Source organism: Balaenoptera physalus (assembly GCF_965194825.1).
Source record: "Balaenoptera physalus genome assembly, chromosome: 12".
Taxonomy (NCBI): Eukaryota; Metazoa; Chordata; class Mammalia; order Artiodactyla; family Balaenopteridae; genus Balaenoptera; species Balaenoptera physalus.
This window is the reverse complement of record NC_138897.1, coordinates 69,386,806-69,407,096: the sequence shown is the minus strand read 5'-3', so window position 1 is coordinate 69,407,096 and position 20,291 is coordinate 69,386,806. Positions and strand designations below refer to the sequence as shown.

General features: G+C 54.1%; 2 protein-coding genes across 7 annotated transcripts in view; one reads left to right on the top strand and one right to left on the bottom strand.

The window, feature by feature from the left end:
- Nucleotides 1–813, bottom strand: part of TXNRD2 (thioredoxin reductase 2) — a 34,490-nt gene extending 33,677 nt beyond the window's left edge. For all 6 annotated transcript variants that reach the window (XM_082416999.1, XM_082417000.1, XM_082417001.1 and 3 more), the window contains exon 1: nt 706–813. In XM_082416999.1, coding sequence (XP_082273125.1) covers nt 706–784 — 79 coding nt within the window. In that variant the 5' untranslated portion in view covers nt 785–813. The remainder of the gene's footprint in view (nt 1–705) is intronic.
- COMT (catechol-O-methyltransferase) lies at nt 756–20,266 on the top strand. The gene is made up of 5 exons (XM_082417016.1): nt 756–882; nt 14,542–14,883; nt 15,601–15,794; nt 16,043–16,174; nt 19,530–20,266. The coding sequence occupies exons 2-5, from the start codon at nt 14,595–14,597 to the stop codon at nt 19,728–19,730; spliced, it is 816 nt and encodes a 271-aa protein (XP_082273142.1). The 5' UTR covers nt 756–882; nt 14,542–14,594; the 3' UTR covers nt 19,731–20,266.
- Nucleotides 20,267–20,291: the final 25 nt, after the last annotated feature.

Genomic DNA, 20,291 nt, shown 5'->3' with positions numbered 1-20,291 from the left:
TCCCACAGCACCCTATCCGTGAAGGAGCCCTCCCCCTGTCCCTGCTCCAGCACCTCAGCACTCACTCCCTGTGGGGCAGTCCAGGGGTAGGGTCTGGGGGATGGTCCCTGCAGGGATGTGGTGGGGAGCATGTTGTCATGCGTGGAACCGGCCACACTGCGGTGGCAGATATGGTGGCACTGTGGCCAGCTCTGGGGGAGCCCCCCAACCGGGAATCACCCCCACCCCCACCCCCTGCCCCGTGTGCCCAGCCGGTGCTCAGAACCCTAGCAGGCCCAGCGCCCGCAGTCATCGGATTGCTGTCTGGTTTGGTCCATGACCCTTGGCGGCTCCAGGAGGACCAGCAGAGCGTGCTCCGCTTCCCGATGGCACTCAAAGAGCGCAGACCGCCGGACTCAGCGTCCCCACCTTGATTCCTTGCACGTGCATCTATTGAGCACCTGCTGTGTGCGCCCACGAGGTCTTGGGGAGGAGGTGGGAGGCCCAGTGGGGTGCGCAGGGCGCGAAACCTGGTGACCTCGGGAGGTGAGCCACCGTCACCACGGTCGGGACCACAGGTAATGCTGGGCCGGGGTATCGGGAGGCGGCCACTCTCCCCGCGCTGTTCCCCGCGGGGAAAGTGCGCCGGCGCGGACCCCTCCGGCCCTCGCCCCGCCTCCCCGCGCGAACCCCGATCCCGCGCCCGCCCGCCCGCGCGCCGCAGACCTGCAGTGCCCCGCGCTCCGCCCGGCACGGCCCGCACGCGCCACCGGAAGCGCCCGGCAGGTCCCCTCAGGGCCGCCATCGCCGCCGCCGCCGCCGCCGCCGCCGCCGCCTGGGGCCTCGGCCGGCTCGGGCTGCCCGCCGCGCTGCCTGCGCCGACGACCGACGGGGACGCGAGAGGTTGGTGCGCGCGGCCAGGGTCCCACCCGGCGGGGTCCGGACGGGGAGAGGCGCTCCGACCCGGGGCGAGGAGCCTCGAATTGGGGGCGGATCCGGGTGGAGGGATCCCCCTGGGGCGGGGGCTCCGACCTGGGCGGGGGATGTCCCTGGACATGGGGTGGGTCTCCGGAGGTGAGGTGGGGTCTCCGGACCCTAAATGGGGGGGTCCCCGGATCTGGGGTGGGGTCTCCGGACATGGAGGGGGGCTTCAACCTGGGGTGGGGTCCCGGGACCTAGGGTGGCGAGGTCCCCGGATCTGGAGTGGGTCTCCGGACATGAGGTGGAGTCTCTAGACCTTAAGTGGGGTGGGGGTGGGGGTCCTAGGACCTGGGGTGAGGGGCTCTCTGGACATCAGGTGGGGTCTTCTGACATGGGTGGGGGCGATGGCACCAGGCTGGTGGAGGAAGGGGGAGTCGTGCTGCAGAGAGAAAGTCCACTTGGGCACAGAGGCCACCACAGGGCTTGGAGACCCCGACCCCAGGTGTGGTGGTTTCTGGGCGGGCTTGGCCATGGGAATGGGTTGCAGAGTCAGGGTCTGACTGTCCTTGGGTCCTCGGAGAGAGAGAACTGTGGGGGCCTGGGCGAGGGGCTCAGCCATCTGGTAGCGCTGGCTGGCCCCGGGGTGCCCTGGGGCCTTTCCTTTTGCGGGAATGGTGGCCCTACCAGGAAGGGGAAGCCTGGGCCCCGACCTGCCCCAGACCAGCCTTTGAGTTTTGAACAGTGGGATTTCTGCACGCTGCTGCCTCCACTCCTGGAGGGGTCCGAGGGGCTTGCCAGGAGAGTGGGTCAGATAAACACAGAGAACATTGGTAACTGCACAGTTGGGGAAAGACCCCAGCACCCTCCAGACTTGCTCAGAGGCAACTGGGCCTTTTAAGTGTGGGTGAGGGGGCATCGGGGCTCGAGACTCAGGGGGTGGAAAATACAAAAAGTGCGAAGAGGCATGGGTCCATGTGACTCCCACCTGAGCTTGCCAACTGGATTTGGACTCCTGCCCTCCTGCAGAAGCTGGGCGGTGTTGCTAGAAGCGATGAGCTTGTCAAGCGGGCACCGTGGGGGGCCAGGGCATTGTAGGGAAGTGGCCTCTAGCTGAGAAACGCAGTCAGTGTTTGTTCCAGTCTTTACAGGAGGCCTCTTGGAGAAGAGGGCTCAGAGGAGCCTGGCTGGGTTCTGTCAGGGAGCGTCTCCTTAGTGAATGGTCGGAGCCAACAGTAGACCTGGGTTTTGAGTCCTGAGGCCGTCCAGTTGAGAAGATTTTAGACGTTGAGCTCTCAGGTCTCTAGGTGGTGGAGTGAGGCCGCGGTGGCAGTCCATCAGATTTCCCGGTTTGCCTGTGAATGTTTGTGGTGACGTGGAGACCTCAGAGTCGCAGGCAAGGCTACTTCCGTCTGGAGCAGAGCCCGGGAGACGTGGGCATCCCGGTGGGCTCACGCAGTGGCCCACATGTGATGGGCGGTGATGACCGGTTCTCTGAAGTTCCTGCCACCTTATCTACCTTCAGCTTCCAGGGCTTTTTCAGACCCTGGAGGAAAAAGGCAGCTACACGACACCTGAGTCCCAGGATGGGTCTGGGCAGTCACGCCAGGAGGGAGGGAGGAAAATGGGAAAAATTTATATTTGGAGAGGTGTACCAGATATTGAAGGAAATGGAAAGGCCTGGGGATCTGGTGAATGCTGACAAATGTGTAAGTCGGCAGTGCAGTCCAGCGAACAGGTGGATAATAAAACCTCAAAGGCAACAGACAGGACTGGACTCTGATGACCCACGAGGTGTATTATTTTCTCCACTGAGACAAAATTTCTCTCTGTAGTCACTTCCATTTTTGATCAAAGATAAAGTAAGATTATTCTTGTTTACAAAATAGCTCTGGTCTCACTAGATTTGGGCTGATTCTTTACATAAGTGCAGCAAGAATAATGGTTGACACACAGCCCTTTTAAAGTTTGCCTCGTGGAATTGTTTTTTTTTTTTTTTTTTTTTTTGGCTGTGTTGGGTTTTCGTTTCTGTGCGAGGACTTTCTCTAGTTGCAGCGAGCGGGGGCCACTCTTCATCGTGGTGCACGGGCCTCTCACTATCACGGCCTCTCTTGTTGCGGAGCACAGGCTCCAGACGCGCAGGCTCAGTAGTTGTGGCTCACGGGCCTAGTTGCTCCGCGGCATGTGGGATCTTCCCAGACCAGGGCTCGAACCCGTGTCCCCTGCATTGGCAGGCAGATTCTCAACCACTGCGCCACCAGGGAAGTCCTGCCTCGTGGAATTTTTTACAGGGAATCTCAGATTGGACATTTAAAAGCTTCCAAGGCTAGGAAGTCAAGAAAGTGCCAGCAGACTTCACCTGTAGACTCGAGTGAACTCCTCTCTGCTCAAGGTTCCCCCAATATCCCAGAGTTCCTAGGCCTGCAGGAGGCAACCTTCCTCGGTCCCTGGGAGACTGGGGACCCTGGATGCCCAGCACCAAGCTGGGTTTTCCCAGAGGGCTTTTTAAGCCTTGGTTCCATAAAGTGACTGCAGTTCCTTAGAACCGTCTGGTCATAGCTGAGTCCATGTGTCATTTTCAAACATGACATTCCTTGGTAATACAAGCAACGTTTTCAGTTATGTCCTATCACAAAGAAGACAGAGTCTTATTAAACCTATGCAAATAACTATATTGCCATGAAAACAAGGATACTCAATAATAGTTTCTGATTTTTGGAGGAATCAGGTGCAGAGAAAAACATAAATGCTTCAATTTTGTTTACAGAGGTATAACTTACTAGATTGTTATGAGTCATAGATAGCTTAAGAGAAAAGGGAAAGTTTTTTTTTTTCTCTAATATCCAGAAAATGGGACATTAAAGAGTCAACAAGGGACTTCCCTGGTGGTACAGTGAATAAGACTCAGCGCTCCCAATGCAGGGGGCCCACATTCGATCCCTGGTCAGGGAACTAGATCCCACATGCATGCTGCAACTAAGAGTTTTCATGCCACAACTAAGGAGCCAGTGAGCTGCAACTAAGGATCCCTCGAGCTGCAACTAAGGAGCTGGCCTGCCACAACTAGGACCCAGCACAACCAAATAAATAAATAATTTAAAAAATAAACAAATAACTGTTAAAAAAGAAAAGAGCCAACTATTCTAAACAGAAGCCATAAAAATTATAATCATGCTTTGTCAGTTTACTTAGTCTCATGTAGTTAGTTTTGTTTTTTTTTTAACATCTTTATTGGAGTATAATTGCTTCACAATGGTGTGTTAGTTTCTGCTTTATAACAAAGTGAATCAGCTATAAATATACATACATCCCCATATCTCCTCCCTCTTGCATCTCCCTCCCACCCTCCCTATCCCACCCCTCTAGGTGGTCACAGAGCACCGAGCTGATCTCCCTGTGCTATGCGGCTGCTTCCCACTAGCTATCTATTTTACATTTGGTAGTGTATATATGTCCATGCCACTCTCTCACTTCGTCCCAGCTTACCCTTCCCACTCCCCGCGTCCTCAAGTCCATTCTCTATGTCTGCGTCTTTATTCCTGTCCTGCCCCTAGGTTCTTCAGAACCAATTTTTTTTTTTTTTTTAGATTCCATATATATGTGTTAGCATACGGTATTTGTTTTTCTCTTTCTGACTTACTTCACTCTGTATGACAGACTCTAGGTCCATCCACCTCACTGCAAATAACTCAATTTCGTTTCTTTTTATGGCTGAGTAATATTCCATTGTATATCTGTGTCACATCTTCTTTATCCATTCATCTGTCGATGGACACTTAGGTTGCTTCCATGTCCTGGCTATTGTAAATAGAGCTGCAATGAACATTGTGTCATGTAGTTAGTTTTCGTTCTGCTTGATCTTGGGAGAGCAGTTCCTGGGCCTGTGGGTTTCTCCACTAGAGTTCTGGGTTCTGGGTTCTGATCCTTAGTCCAGAGGGATGGCGCTGCCCGAGGTCCCTGCCCAGTCCTTCCGCAGGTCTCTGAGACAGGCCCTTTTTGTTGAGGATGAAGCCCCCTGGCCTGTAGCTGATTGCAAATGCTTTGGAGAAGCATCAGAGTGAAACAAAGTTACCTGCAGCTGACAAAAGACTTAAAATGGCTGTGGTTAAAGAACTGATGAGAGGGGCTTCCCTGGTGGTGCAGTAAGAATCCGGCTGCCAATGCAGGGGACATGGGTTCGAGCCCTGGTCCGGGAAGATCCCACATGCCACGGAGCAGCTAAGCCCGTGCGCCACAACTACTGAGCCTGCGTTCTAGAGCTTATGTGCCACCACTACTGAGCCCACGTGCCACAACTACTGAAGCCCGCGCGCCTAGAGCCCGTGCTCCGCAACAAGAGAAGCCACCACAATGAGAAGCCCGCGCACCGCAATGAAGAGTAGCCCCCGCTCACCGCAACCAGAGAAAGCCCGAGCACAGCAACAAAGACCCAACGCAGCCGAAAATAAAACTTAAAAAAAAAAAAAGAACTGATGAGAGTTCATTATAAAAACACAATTGACAAGGCAATTTGGATGTTTCTGTAACATACACACCATTTTAAATATTAACTATAATTATGAGTGATAACATTATACCAGAACATATGGAAAGCAAGCAAAATTTCTAAAATATTTATATTAATAGCGTTTACCGGTACAAATATAACATAGGGAAAGTTAAGATTCTCTTCTTATTTGACAGTGCTTCCCATGCAGTTTACCATAACAGACAGACCTAATTATTATTATTATTATTTTTTTAAATCAATCATATCATACAGTTTCTCTCTGAGCTTGTTATTTATAAATTTTTATTTATTTATTTATTTATTTATGGCTGTGTTGGGTCTTCGTTTCTGTGCGAGGGCTCTAGTTACGGCAAGTGGGGGCCTCTCTTCATTGCGGTGCGCGGGTCTCTCATTATCGCAGCCTCTCTTATTTCGGAGCACAGGTGCCAGACGCGCAGGCTCAGTAATTGTGGCTCACGGGCCTAGTTGCTCCGCTGCTTGTGGGATCTTCCCAGACCAGGGCCCGAACCCGCGTCCCCTGCATTGGCAGGCAGACTCTCAACCACTGCGCCACTAGGGAAGCCCCAGACCTAATTATTTTTAACATCCCTTCTTTTACAAGGTAAAAGTACAAACCACTGAGATTTTCCAAGGACCCTCTGGGGGTCCCTTGGAAAAAAGCCATTCTGAGATCCAAGACTTCATTTAGGATTGATTTTGGGAAGACAGAGTTGTCCAAAATGTCAGAAGGTTTGAACACTTGATTAAATAGGATCCCAGCTCACTGCAGAACAAGACTCAGTTATTTCGTTAACCAAGTGACAATACGGGAGCTCACAAGTAGGAACAGGAGGAAACAGGACTGCAGACCTGAGCTTTTGACGAGGGGGGACACTCAGTTCTCCCGAGTGGCGACGAGAGGTACAGGGAATTATTTTAAGACACAGCTTTGTTTCCTAGGAAGATTATTCAAAAGATAGAGAGAAACCTTTTACAATCTCTTATTAAAAGCAGACCAATAATCCAAGAAATCTCATTTTAACAGAGAGGAAACCAAGCTCTAGTTTTGTATCAGTATGCTATTGATGGTAAAGCTCATTTAAGAAAACTTTGTATACAAATCCATTTAACCTTAGCCAGCTGTAACCTCACAACACAAAATTCCTTTTCCACAAACCTTCCACCACTTTCTATGTCCATTCAGGTTTGTTTCCCTCTTTTTTATTTTACTTGAGGACAAAACAACTTTCCTTCCCTAACAAAAACACATCCTACATTCTCTGCATACTTTTCACATAAGAACACATCCTACTTTGTGTACCAAGTTGTTTCCCTTTGCTTTGTATCTAGTAGTAGTTTTATTCTCACACATTGATTATAATTTTTAACCATTAGCAACCTTTATTTTACAGAGAAAACTAGGAAGTAGGCAATTGCAAATTGTCTGTCATATCCCAGTATTCTGTAGCAGATTAGCAAATTTTATGAATATAACATCTCGTAATCTGTAAGGTAGATGCTTTTGACAGTACAAATTGTTTGACTGTGGCAAGAATATGTTTATTAACACACCCAAATGTCTTTAGCTTCTTTGTAGCATATATACATGAGAAGCCAAAAGTATATAAACTTAAACTTATGCCTAATAATGAATGTTTCAGCACTTTATCTTTTTTAATTAATTAATTGATTGATTGATTAATTAATTATTTTTGGCTGCATTGGGTCTTCGTTGCTGTGTGCAGGCTTCCTCTAGTTGTGGTGAGTGGGGGCGACTCTTCGTTGTCGGTGCGTGGGCTTCTCATTGCGGTGGCTTCCCTTGTTGCTGAGCACAGGCTCTAGGAGTGTGGGCTTCAGTAGTTGTGGTGCACAGGCTTAGTCGCTGCGTGGCATGTGGGATCTTCCTGGACCAGGGCTCGAACCCGTGTCCCCTGCATTGGCAGGCGGATTCTTAACCACTGAGCCACCTGGGAAATCCTCAGCACCTTATCTTATTTAGAAATTATTTAGATATTCAATGAATATCTGTTATTTAACTTAACTTGGCATAACTCTAAGGTTGCAAATTACCAAAAAGATTTTGGAAACTGTTTTTAGGCAGACACATTATAAAACACAATTATTATTGAAATAAAGTGTGTCAGAATAGTGACTGGATTTGATTAAAATCAAACTTATGTGTAAAATCTTAAATGTCTAGTGTATAAAATATTAGCTATTTGACTAGTAAACCAAGTAGAATAAAAATGTATATTTGCACTATGTTTAATGTTGACAACTCTAAAGATACACCTGTTTTATGAAATGAACAATATTAAACTAGTTTTATTTAGCAAAGATTTACCAAATTACAGGAACTTGAAAAACAGTTGAGTTGGTTCTTATATTTCGGGAGGTTTAGGAAGATTTAATTTACGTAAGTGCTTGTTCCTCTCCAAGCCAATTACGATAGAACTCCTTTAAGGAATTTTATAACCTGATTTGGTAATACCGTCTGGAGGTAGGGAAATATCATATATATATATATATAAACATACGATCTTACATAAACATACAGACAGATGCAAACAGAGATGGTTTTCTTTAAAAAAAATTTTTAGCTATGTGTCAGGCATAAATACAATTATATAAAACTCACTAGTTTATATAAGAGTTAGACCTTGTCTTTGCTTCGTTTTATATTTTTATCCGAATCATGTTGTGGCAGGTGGGGCAGGTTAATTACCTGTTACATATGAGGCCTTAAAGCTTCCCACCAGCATCTGTGGGGACACCTTTAAGATTTTTTCTTCCCTGGTATATAATCTTAGGGAGGTGTAGACTAAATGTTTCCAATTCATTTTTTTTTCCTTTTCAGCCTCAAGTGGTTGCTTTCGGGGGTCCCTGAGTCCCTTGAGAGCCCCCAGTGGGGCAGGGCCCAAGGTTTCAGGGGCTGGGGGATTTTAGGGGCTGGGGGTAGGGGAAAGGCCGGGAAGGGACAGAGGACAGAGGAGGCAGGGGCTGGGGGAGGAGGGAGTGGGAAGGGGAGCCACCCAAGACCACCTTATCCTTAGCAAGGATGCTATGCCAACCAGGAGGAAGTGGGCAGAGGCAGCCCGAGTACTGCTCTGTCAGCGGGGCTGCAGGGAGTCCCCAGGGAGGAGCAGAGTGGCCCCCAAGGGCCAGGAGGGACTCCAGCCCAGGAGGTGCCCTAGCCTTCCCCTGCCCCCTGCTTCAGGGGCAACACCTCTACTCACTGTGGTCTGCGGACGTTTGTCTGGAGCCAGAATCACAGGGAAGGGAGATGAGCCTATGGTCCCTGGGCCTCCTGTGCACGGGGTGCACACGGGCAGTGCCTGAGGGCACAGCTTTGCGTGTCCCCGGCAGACCCCCAGCTCGGTCAGCCAGCCTCTGGACCCCCTTCACAAGGACCCTGGCCATCCCACACACTTTTGCCCCCAACTGTTGCCTGTGCTCTGAGGCCTGCCCACTGGGGATGCTGCGCCCCTCAAGCCCTTTCTCTGGGAGGCTGGCCGGCCTTGTGTGGCTCCTGGAGCCCCCACACAAGTGCCGTCTGGCCCTCCCCCGGCTTCCCCACGAGTGTGGCTGAGGCCCAGGCGTCCGCTGCTCTCCAGACAGGGGGAGGGCCACCCAGGCGCCACAGCAGATTCAGCTCTTTGCAGAGGGGCCAGAGGCATTCCCAGTGTCTTGATGGACTTTTCAGACTAGCCTCGGAACCCGGGGACTGAAGATCCCATGGCTCTGGGTGTCTGTGCCCTGATTGCCAGTCCCCACCTGGGCCTGAGGGGGGCCAGGGCCCTGGCCAGCATCTCCATTGGGCCCTTGGGGGGATTATCTCCAGGAGGATAAGTGGTGATAGGAGATGAGAGAGGGCGTGGTTTGAGGGTTGCAGGGAGAACACTTAAGAATGGGCTTGGGACTTCCCTGGTGGTGCAGTGGTTAAGAATCCGCCTGCCAATGCAGGGGACACGGGTTCGAGCCCTGGTGCGGGAAGACCCCACATGCCGCGGAGCAACTAAGCCCGTGCGCCAGAACTACTGAGCCTGTGCACCTAGAGCCGGTGCTCCGCAACAAGAGAAACCACCCAATGAGAAGCCCGCACACCACAACGAAGAGTAGCCCCCGCTCTCCACAACTAGAGAAAGCCGGTGAGCAGCAACAAAGACCCAATGCAGCCATAAAAATAACGGGCTTATAATAAGGAAGGTTTGCGGGGTGGGCTGTTGCTGTGGTGGTTTGGGGAAAGAGGGCCTGCCCCTCACCCAGGTCTACGTGCTGTCTCTGGGGAGATGGATGCAGGGTACATACATACACCGGAGGTGTCAGAGGAAGCTCAGGACAAGAAGGCCTTCCCCTCCTCCCAGAAGGGGGTGAGTGTGCACTGTGGGGCAGGCAGCAGGCTGCCCCCAGGCACCCAGTCTCAGGGGGCAGGCGGCCAGAGGACAGAGAGACTGGGAGCTGGGCTGGTTTTTCTGGATCTTGCTTCCTAGTGGGGAGTGGTATGTCCCTTTTTCTTTTTGGAATAGGGAGGACCAGAAACAGGGTGGCTTGTTTTCTTGGTTTTCCACTGTTTTTACTGTAGTAAAACATAATAAGTTAAAATTTACCATTTTAACCATTTCTAAGTGTACAGTTAGGTGGCATTAAGTGCATTCACATAGTTGTGTAACCATTGCTGCTATTTTCAGCACTTTCTCATCATCCCAGGCAGAAGCTCTGTCCCCATTCAGCAGTAATTACCCTCCTCCTCCCCAGCCCCTGGCAACTTCTGTTCTGCTTTCTGTCTCTGTGGATTTGCTTCTTGTAGGTATTTCATATGAGTGGAAACATTCAGTATTTATCCTCTTGTGTCTGGCTTATATCATTGAGCATAATGTCCTCTAGGTCCATCCGTGATGTAGCAGGGTGTCAGCACTTCCTTCCTTGTGGGATGTGAATCAGGGCTGCATTCATCTTAATAGCCAAGTGATGCCACAGTGTGCAGATAGACCACACTTTGTCCGTTCGTCTATTTCTATTCGTTCGTCCCTCGGCTGCTGTGACTCACATTGCTCAGAACGTGGGTGGACAAGTGCAGGTTCAAGTCCCTGCTCCTAGTTCTCTTGGGTCCACTCCCAGAAGTGGAATTGCTGGGTCATATGGTGACTCTATATTTAACATTTTGAGGAACCACCAGCTTTTTTCCACAGCAGCTGCTCCGTCTTACGTTCCCATCAGCCATGCACGAGTTTCTGATTTCTCCACATCCCCGCCAACACTCATTATGTTCCCTTTTTTGGGGGAAGTCATCCTAATTGGTGTGAAGTTGTACCTTGTGGCTTTGATCTACATTTCCTTAGTGACTAGTGATGTTGGGCACCTTTTCGTGTGCTTATTGGTTGTTGGTGTATCTTCTTTTTTTTTTTTTTTTTTTTTTTTTTAATTTATGGCTGTGTTGGGTCTTCGTTTCTGTGCGAGGGCTTTCTCCAGTTGCGGCAAGCGGGGGCCACTCTTCATCGCGGTGCGCGGGCCTCTCATTATCGCAGCCTCTCTTGTTGCGGAGCACAGGCTCCAGACGCGCAGGCTCAGTAACTGTGGCTCACGGGCCCAGTTGCTGCGCGGCATGTGGGATCTTCCCAGACCAGGGCTCGAACCCGTGTCCCCTGCATTGGCAGGCAGACCCCCAACCACTGCGCCACCGGGGAAGCCCGGTGTATCTTCTTTAGAGAAATGTCTATTCATGTCCTTTGCCCATTTTCTAACTGGGTTGTTGTCTTTGAGTTGTAGGAATTCTTATATATATTCAGGATTTTAAACCCTCATCAGATATGTGGTTTGCAAATATTTTCTCCCATCCCCTGGGTTGTCCTTTGCTCTCTAGATAGTGTCCTTTGATGCACAAAGTTTTTAATTTTAATGAAATTCTATTTTTCTTTTGTTGCCTATGGTTTTGGTGTCATATCAAAGAATCCATTGCCAAATTCAAGGTCATGAAGATTTACTCTTACGTTTTCTTCTACGAGTTTTATGGTTTTATCTCTTAAAATTAGGTTTTGGATGCATTTTGAGTTAGTTTTGTATATGGTGTGAGGTAATGGTCCAAGTTCATTCTTTCACAGGTGGAACTCTAGTTGTCCCAGAACCTTTCCTATGGAATGGTCCTGGCACCTTGTAAAACAATCATTTGATCATAGACGTGAGGGTTTGTTTCCAGCCTCTCAGTTCTGTCCCTTTGTTTTATGTGTCTGTACCACAGTGTGTTAATTACTGTAGCTTTGCAGTAAGTTTTGCAATTAGGAAGTGTGAGTTCTCCAACTTTGTTCTTTTCCAAGATTGTTTTGGCTATTGTAGGTCCCTTGAGATTCCTTATGACTTTTAGGATGGATTTTTCTATTTCTGCAAAAATGCTATTGGACTTTTTTGGTGAGAGTGGCATTGTATCTGAGGGTCACGCTGGGCACTGTTTACATCCTGAAAATGTCAAGTCTCCAGTCCGTGGACATGGGATGTCTTTTCATTTATCTGTGTCTCCCTCAACTTCCCTCTTGCTATCATGATGCTAAATGTGTCACCTGTGGAGGCCTCACGACGGTCCAGCCTCCTCAGCAAAACCGGATCTCCGCGGCAGCCTCTCCCAAGACTGCCCCTGTCCTGAGGCGAGAGCCACCGGGAACAGGACACAGCATCCTGCACAGAGCTTTGCCCCTTCCCCTCACTGCGGTCGGGAACCATGTTTGGAAAGTGCACTTTGCAAGCCCCTTAAAACCTTTCCATCATGGCGTGTTTAGGACACACAGAAACAGAGGGTTCAAGGGTGCCCCTCGGTCATCGGCTCTTACCTTCTGGCCAACAGCCTCTTTGTCCTCCTGTCAGGGTAACTGGGGCTCTTTATCTCCCACCCTGGGCCCAGAGCCAAGCAGGGCGTTGGGATCCTAGGGTCCCAAGGCCACTGCTGGGTATACCGAGTGACCTCACCATGGCTCTTTGGAAGGGCAGAGCAGAAGGCACTTGGGTACGAAGACCTGAAACAAGAGGAGCCCCCCATGCTTCGTTTCCCCACAGAGGGTTCTCCACGGCCCTAAAGCGCTTCCTCCAAGTGTGGCTTCCTTCAGTGGCTTTATTCTTTTTTTTTTTTTTTAATAAATGTATGTATGTATTTATTTATTTATTCTTGGCTGCATTGGGTCTTCGTTGCTGGGCACAGGCTTCCTCTAGATGCAGCAAGTGGGGGCTACTCTTCGTTGCGGTGCGCGGGCTTCTCATTGCGGTGGCTTCTCTTGTTGCGGAGCACAGGCTCTAGGCACGCGGGGTTCAGTAGTTGTGGCACGCGGGCTCAGTAGTTGTGGCTCGCGGGCTCTAGAGCGCAGGCTCGGTAGTTGTGGCGCATGGGCTTAGTTGCTCCACGGCATGTGGGATCTTCCCAGACCAGGGCTCGAACCCGTGTCCCCTGCATTGGCAGGCAGATTCTTAACCACTGAGCCACCAGGGAAGTCCCCGGAATATTCCTTCTTATTTTTGATATTTATGTGTAACATTTATTAGTTTTTTTCATCAACCCAGAGAATAAATCAAAATGACCCAACATCTCACCACTGCTGGTGAAGATAATCATGATACATAAAGCAGCACAGGTGTGGTTAGGGGCTCCTAAGCTCTCAGAAAGGAGCACAGTGGGCAGTTCTGGTCACTTCAGGCCACTCGGCCCCTCCTTGTTGAGTCCTGTCACCCGTCCCTGGAAGAAAGCGCTGTGCCTTAACCCACGGCGACTTCCCTGTGCTTCCCCTACCTGCCTCCTTGGTGGTGGTGCGTCCTGCCCCGTGGGGCATGTGCCTCCTTAGCCTGCAGGGCAGTGCCAGGACCAGGGAAACCAGGAAGGCCGTCCCTGGTGTCCCGGACTGGGGGACACTCCAGGCTACGTCTCACTGCCTCTCTGCTCTCACTTGAGGGCCAGGCCGGCCTCCGGGAGGGGCCCACGTGCCAGGACTCTGGTCACCTTCAGGTTATGGTTCCTGCTTAAAGGCAGGAGAACCCCGCACAAATTCCATCTGCTTTGCTGCTGAGCTCAGAGGAGGGGCATGGGGGGCGGAGCCGTCTGAGGAGGCAGGTCTGGTCAGTGGCCTGGGAGTAGGAGAGCAGGGCGTGGGCACCACCTGGGCCTTTGTGTGTGAAGACTCTGACCTGCTGACCATGTGCTCACTGTGCCTGGTGTAAATAGGCCATGTGGCCCGAGACCACTCAGACATCTGGGTGTCCATGCTCCCCTGTTCATCCCTGCTCTGCCCACCAGGCCCCCTCCTCGTGGTCCAGGGCGTTGGGGTTTGGAGCCCTGAGCTGTCCTCGAGGGGTCTCCCCTCCAAGATCCTTGGCCTGCCCGCTTTCCCATGTGCCTTTCCCAATGGGAGCTTCTCGGGAAGCGGGGTCCTGTGTGGCCCCTTCCTATGCATGACCCCTGCATGACCGAAAGCCCCGATGGAAGCTTCCCACCTTCCTCTGTCTTTCATCCTTTTCCATTTTAAGGTCTCTGCTCTGTGCCAGCTCAGCCTTGCCGTGTCTCAGGGGCCCCGGGCCCCTCATCTGACTGGGACCCCAGCTACCTGCCCAAAGGGTCGCCTGCCGGGGGGAGGCCTGTCTCGCTCCCACTGTGGTGTGGGTGGCAGGGTGGCCTTCCTCCTTGAGTGGGAAGAGGGGACAGACTGGCCCTGTGTGGTCGTCTCCTATGGGAAGAGCCAATGGGCTGTGCCCTGTGTGCCTGACTTGGGGGCTGCCTGTGTCCTTCTCTGGAAACTCACAGGTCCATATGAGCTCCTGGACTGTCCCGAGTGTGAGTGCCCAAGGGGGCTATGCGTGAGGCCAGCTTCCCCTGTGCCGTGTAAACAAGCCTCAGGCCAGCTGTGTCCCTTGTCAGGGCCGCCTGGGAAGCCGCGGGGCTGGGGGAAGCCAGACACACCCGCTCCCCACCCGGGACGCAGCCCCAGTGGGAAGTGGTTTGCAGGTGGGCGGGGCTGTGGCTGTGCTCACCTGGAGCTGGCCACCAGGCACGTGGCTGGCCTCTTGAACCTTGTACCCCCATCAGCACAGGGGGGTGGCCGGGGGGGCAGTGGCAGCACCCCCAGACTGAGAGCGTGAGTCAGCCAGGAGGGCAGATTACTAACACCGTGGTGACCACGTGCTCCCAGGAGTCCTTCAGGCTGCAAGGCCGGGTAGAGCCCAGCCCATTGCCCCATCACGGATGCTGGAGGCCCCGCCCCTGCTGCTGGCAGCTGGCGCCCTTGGCCTGGTGCTGCTGGCGCTGCTGTGGCTGCTGCAGGCCTTGCGACGCTGGGGCCTGTTCATCATTGGCTGGAACGAGCTTGTCCTGCACCCCGTCCGCAACCTCCTCATGGGCAACAGCAAGGAGCAGCGCATTCTGCGCCATGTGCTGCAGCACGCGGTGGCCGGGGACCCGCAGAGCGTGCTGGACACCATCGACGCCTACTGCTCACAGAAGGAGTGGGCTATGAACGTGGGCGACAAGAAAGGTGGGCGATGCGGCTGGCACAGGCGAGGGTCAGGGGCTGTGCAGAGCCCCGACGCCCATGTCGCTGTCCCCATGGGAGGGAGGGACATTTGATAAACCCCCCCAGGAGGTGCTGTTCAAGGGGCCCCTTGCCAACGCCAGTCAGAGGCAACAGCAGAGTCTCCACGTGGGCCCTGTACTCGCAGGCCGTCAGGCAGAGCCAGGTGTCAGCACAGGGCAGGCAGTGGGTCCCTGGGTGTCCTGGCTGGGTCTGAGGGTGTATGGAGACCCTTGGACTCTGCCAGGCACAGGCACCAGGCCCCCCTTGGGCTGCCTCCTGACCTTTGGACTCCAGCCTGGGGCACAGGCAAGTGCTGCACTGCACCCCCTGGAGTCAGGCCCTGGGGACAGACATGACAGCCACTGTGCAGCCCCCTTGGACCTTCTGACAGTGTCCAGCTCAAGGGAGCCGGGGAGGCTCTGAGTGCAGCCTGGGGGCAGAGTGGGGGCTGGACAGTGGTTGTCACGTCTGTCACATCTGGGGGCTTCCACAGAGGGCAGCTCTGGGTTAGGACGAGTTGGGGGCAGGGAAGAAGGGTGGAAAAGAGAGGGAGCGGTGAGTGCAAAAGCAGAGGCCTGAGGGGCCAGGCACTGGGAAGGGCTGCTGCTCAGTCAGGAAGGGATGGGCCAGGACTGGGGTGGGTCACCCCCTGCCTGCTCACCCCACTCCCCTCCGTAGGCCAGATCGTGGACGCCGTGTTGAGGGAGCAGCGTCCCTCGGTGCTGCTGGAGCTGGGTGCCTACTGTGGCTACTCGGCCGTGCGAATGGCCCGCCTGCTGCTGCCCGGCGCCCGGCTGCTCACCATTGAGCTTAACCCTGACTACGCCGCCATCACCCAGCAGATGGTGGACTTCGCAGGCCTGCAGGACAGGGTGCGGCACCATTTCTAGGGTGACAGATGTGGACACAGGTTCCAGGGGCCAGGAGGGCATGAAGGGCCTGGGCCACACCCCGGCGGCTCAAGGCCACGTTTACCCAGCTGGCCCGCAGCCCTGGTCCACAGAGCAGGAGACTCCCAAGGCCCCCAGAGGGAGGGGCAGAGCGGGAACCTGTCTCCCAGAAGCCCCAAGCTCACTGCCCTTGGACACTCAGGGGTCCGGGTGGGGGTCTTTTGTTCCAGGTGACCGTTGTCGTCGGGGCATCCGAGGACATCATCCCCCAGCTGAAGAAGAAATATGACGTGGACATTGTGGACATGGTCTTCCTTGATCACTGGAAGGACCGGTACCTGCCAGACACGCTCCTCCTGGAGGTAAGTGTCGACTTAAAAAAAAATTGCACAGTGTGAGGGTAGCAAGTTAAGTTTTATTTGGGGCTAAATGAGGACTGCAGCCTGGGAGACAGCACCCCCGATAGCTCTGAGAAACTGTTCCAAAGAGGTAGGGGGGAAGGTCAATATATATGTGATTTTGGTGAAGAGGGAGTACATGCAATCGAGTGCATATTTTTTTGTCAAATGTTTCTGCTAGTCACGAGGAGCAGTCATCACCGTGAAGGATTTTAGTGTTTTTCTAGATACAAGGAGATACAAGAATTGGGCTCATAAAATCTTCTCCTGAAAATTTCTATCTGAAGACCTGTTCTGCCAGTTTTTTCCCAGAGCACAGAGTGCCTCATTTTAGCTCTCTACCTGAACTCCTTTCAGGGAGTGTTGAAAGTCAGCAGCTGCAGCAGCACATGATTTAATCCTTGTAGGTAGATGGTAAGTGCCAATGGAAAATGCCAATTCATAGTTGACAGGAGCCTCGCGCCCGCCTGGCTGGGATGGGCCCTGCCGAGGGCGGCCCTGGGGGCCCGGGAGGCTTGGGCCAGCCTGCCTGCGGTTAGGACGTGGAGGGGAGTGCGGGGCCCTGGGCGGGGTGGAGACTGGAGGAAGGGGGATCCCCGCAGGGTAGCCTGTGCCAGGGTGGCTGGGAGGGGTGAACACCCGGGGCTGCAAGGGCTTGGGCCGGGGAGGCAAGAGGGAGGCAGCCTAGTGACCACGCAGCTCTCCTGACTGGGTAGCAGGTGCTGGCCAGGGAAAGACGCGTCTCCTGCCCACCTTCCTCCCCAGGCTCCTTGTTGTACGCCCCCTGTGCCCCCGCCCCCGCGTGCCCACCCCCAGGCTGTCCAGCCTCAGTGCCAGCTGCTCCTCCGGCACCACGTGGTAGCCAGGGGGCTGCCTCGCCCCCAGGTGAGTGGAGCTCAATATTGATGACCACGACCTTGTCCCTCCCGGGCAGTCAAGGGAACACAGCGGCTGGGGACGCTCCGCCCCACCACGGCCTCCAGCCCGGCAGCCACATGGGGCTGACCCTTGTTGTCAGTCCCCTGCTCGCCCACCTCAGCTCCCCCACAGGCCGGGCATCGCCCGGCACCGGGGGACCGTGGGCGTCAGGGGCACGGCTGCTTGAGCCATAGCTGGGGCCAGGCAGGACCTTGCACCAGTGGTGTTGGCGTGGGTGTGGTGGGCCTGGTGCCTGGACATGGCGAGAAGGAACCAGCCCTGGCTGGGGGTGTGTGAGAGGGTGCAGGATGGTCTGGGACTGGGCAGGATGGGGGCAGTGGGCCAGGGCTCTGTGTGGAGGGCTTGACCACACAGGCAGGGCACGGAGGAGGGCTTCAGGCAGGTGAGGGCAGGCTAGACCTATCTTCCGGAAAGATCCTGTTGGCTGCGTGGAGTGGGGAGGGGTGGCGGTGCAGGGGACCCAGACCAGGAGCTGCACAGGGACCTGTGCTGGCCGAGACGGGTCGCAGTGGGGGGCTGGCACGGAGGCCCTCGGGCCAGAGCGGGGGCGGCCACGGGGAGCACATCTGGGCAACTGAGCAGCTGGGCCTGCATCACCGGGAGGGGAGGTTTCAGCAGCTTTGGGGTGTGTGATAATTACAGGGCCTGCATTGATAGAAAAGCAGCAAATATTGCCCTTAGTAACTAGGAAACTAATAGTTTTCTCAGTGCCGCTTGTTCAAAGCTGGTAATTATCTCAAAAGAAGAAAAGTTGTGAATTGGGAACGTGCGCTCTGAAGCCCTGCAGCCGGGCTCTGCTTGGGTCTGGCTGCTCCCCCTGGTTTGGGGTGAGGGGCTGGCAGGGAATGTGGCAGTTCAGACCTGGAGCTGCTTCAAGGCGGCCGCGGTCCCCCATTGCTCGGGCCTCTCCACAGGCTGCTTGGGTGTCCTCCCAGCAGGGCAGCTGGCTTCCCCCAGAGCCAGAGCCAGACAGAAGCCACACGGTGGCCGGAGTCTCAGCCCAGCCTACACCCTGGGCGGAAGGAGGGAGGGTCAGGGAACAGTGGACCCGGCTCTGGTCCTCTGAATGCCATTCCCTCCCTGCAGCCAGCACACAGCCTTACTCGGACGTGGGCTTCTGGCCAGAACTCTCCAGGGCCAGGCGGGCGGCCCGGCTTTTGCATCCCTCCTCCGTGATTAACTTGTGCGTTTAGCGCCTGACTTGTTGAGCCCACCTTGTCCACCTGCGTCCTTCAGCACGAGCTCCAGCTCGCCTTGGGCATTTCCTGCCCAAACCTGAGATGCCCTCCTGGGGCTAGGTGGGGGGGGGGGGGGGGCGCTTGCTCCCAGGCTGCCCTTTCTCATCAAGATTGCTGGGAAGTTCCTTTTCTTTTTCTAAGAGAAATGCTCCATGATTCAATAGAGGTACTTTGTTCAAATTCTGGCTCATGGGTTGTCCCAGCCTCACTGATCTCACAGCTGTGTTTTCCACTCTGGCCTGAGGGCCCTTGGCCTCCCCCTCAGCCCACAGGCCGGAAGGGAGGCAGCCACCACCAGGGAGACTCGAGGGCTGCACAGTGGACCCCGCATTCCTAAGTCACCAGGGGGTGCCCGTCTGTCCCTGTGGTCCCGCTGGCAACTTAAGACATGCCTGGGGCCCTTGCTTGATTTTGCTTTCTGTGTTTGGGATTGCTTTTTTTTTTTTTTCTTTCTCACTTTTATTTAATGATCATGTAAAGAAAACTCTGAGCTTCCAACAGAACAACTGGGCCGTCACTTCACCCCCTCCCCCAGGCAAACATTTTCTCTCGAGGTATTTCCTCTTTGATTTTTGATGTAATCTAAGCATCTCCTCCCCCAGCTTAGAGAGACTGCAGAGGGACCCGGGAGGTCCAGCCGCTCCTCCCTCTGCAGAGCCCAGGCCCGGAACACTGGCCAGCTGCCCAGGGCCCAGGCGCTGGTGGAGATGGGGTGCCACAGAGTGGACCCGAGGGCCAGGCTTGTGGGTGGGTGGGGAGGTGTGCCCCATCTCTGCCCCCAAACAGTCACCCTGGTCAGGCCGGATTGAACCTCCAGTGACCGCTGACAGCAGCCCACACACTGGGCACCAGGCATCTCTGACCTGGAGGAGCCCCGTGTTCCTGGCACCTGGTGACCAAGGGACCCACTGGCCTTAGTCACCACTGTGGCTTTCCCAATCCTGGCCCCATCACCTCCTCCACTCACACTTCCAGCTAGCGCTTAGTAAGCACCTGCTGTACTGAGGATGCAGGAGAAGCAAGGAGACCCCTGCCCAGCACAGCCCTTTCCTGCTGTGGCCGCTGCCAGTGAGGCGCTGGCGCAGGGCTGACCCTAGGTTAGGCCACCCTCACCTCCTCCAACAGTCCATCTGTCCCTGCAGGAGTGTGGCCTGCTGCGGAAGGGGACAGTGTTGCTGGCCGACAACGTCATCTGCCCGGGGACACCAGAGTTCCTGGAGTACGTGCGTGGGAGCAGCCGCTTCGAGTGCACACACTTCAGCTCGTACCTTGAGTACTCGCAGGTGGTGGACGGCTTGGAGAAGGTCGTCTACAAGGGCCCGGGCAGCCCTGCGCAGCCTTGACCGCCCACCCTGCCCCAGCTCCCTGGCCAAGCCGGATTCTGAAGGGTGTGGTGGCCCTACTCCCAGCTGCCCCATGTCTGCTATGTGTGCGTCTGTCCTCAGTGCAACACCATCAAGGCCTGCGAGGCCCAGGCCTGCCTGTGCTGGCCCCTGCATGTGGGTCCACCCCAAGCGCGACCAGCTCACCTTGCAAAATCACTGCAGTAAATCTGGAAAATATCTGACTGTAAAGGCCAGCTCAGGCAGGTGGAGTCCATGACAGTGTCACACCCCCACCCCCGCCCCCACCCCCCAGCATTCCAGTCAGGCTTCTGAGCCTGCCCTTGAAGTCTGCCGTCACCAGGTGGCAGCAATGCCTCAGTGATGGCACCATAACCAACAACTCACCCCACACTTCTGACTCCTCTGAGTTCTTTCACTTTTTAAGAATGAAATGCAACTTCTTTACTAAAATCATCTGTTAACAATCTTATATACCAATATCATGTTTAAAAGATAGTAAAATAGAAATTAAAGATCTAAATATTTAGGTAAGAGATGAACTGAGTGCTTCTTTTCAGC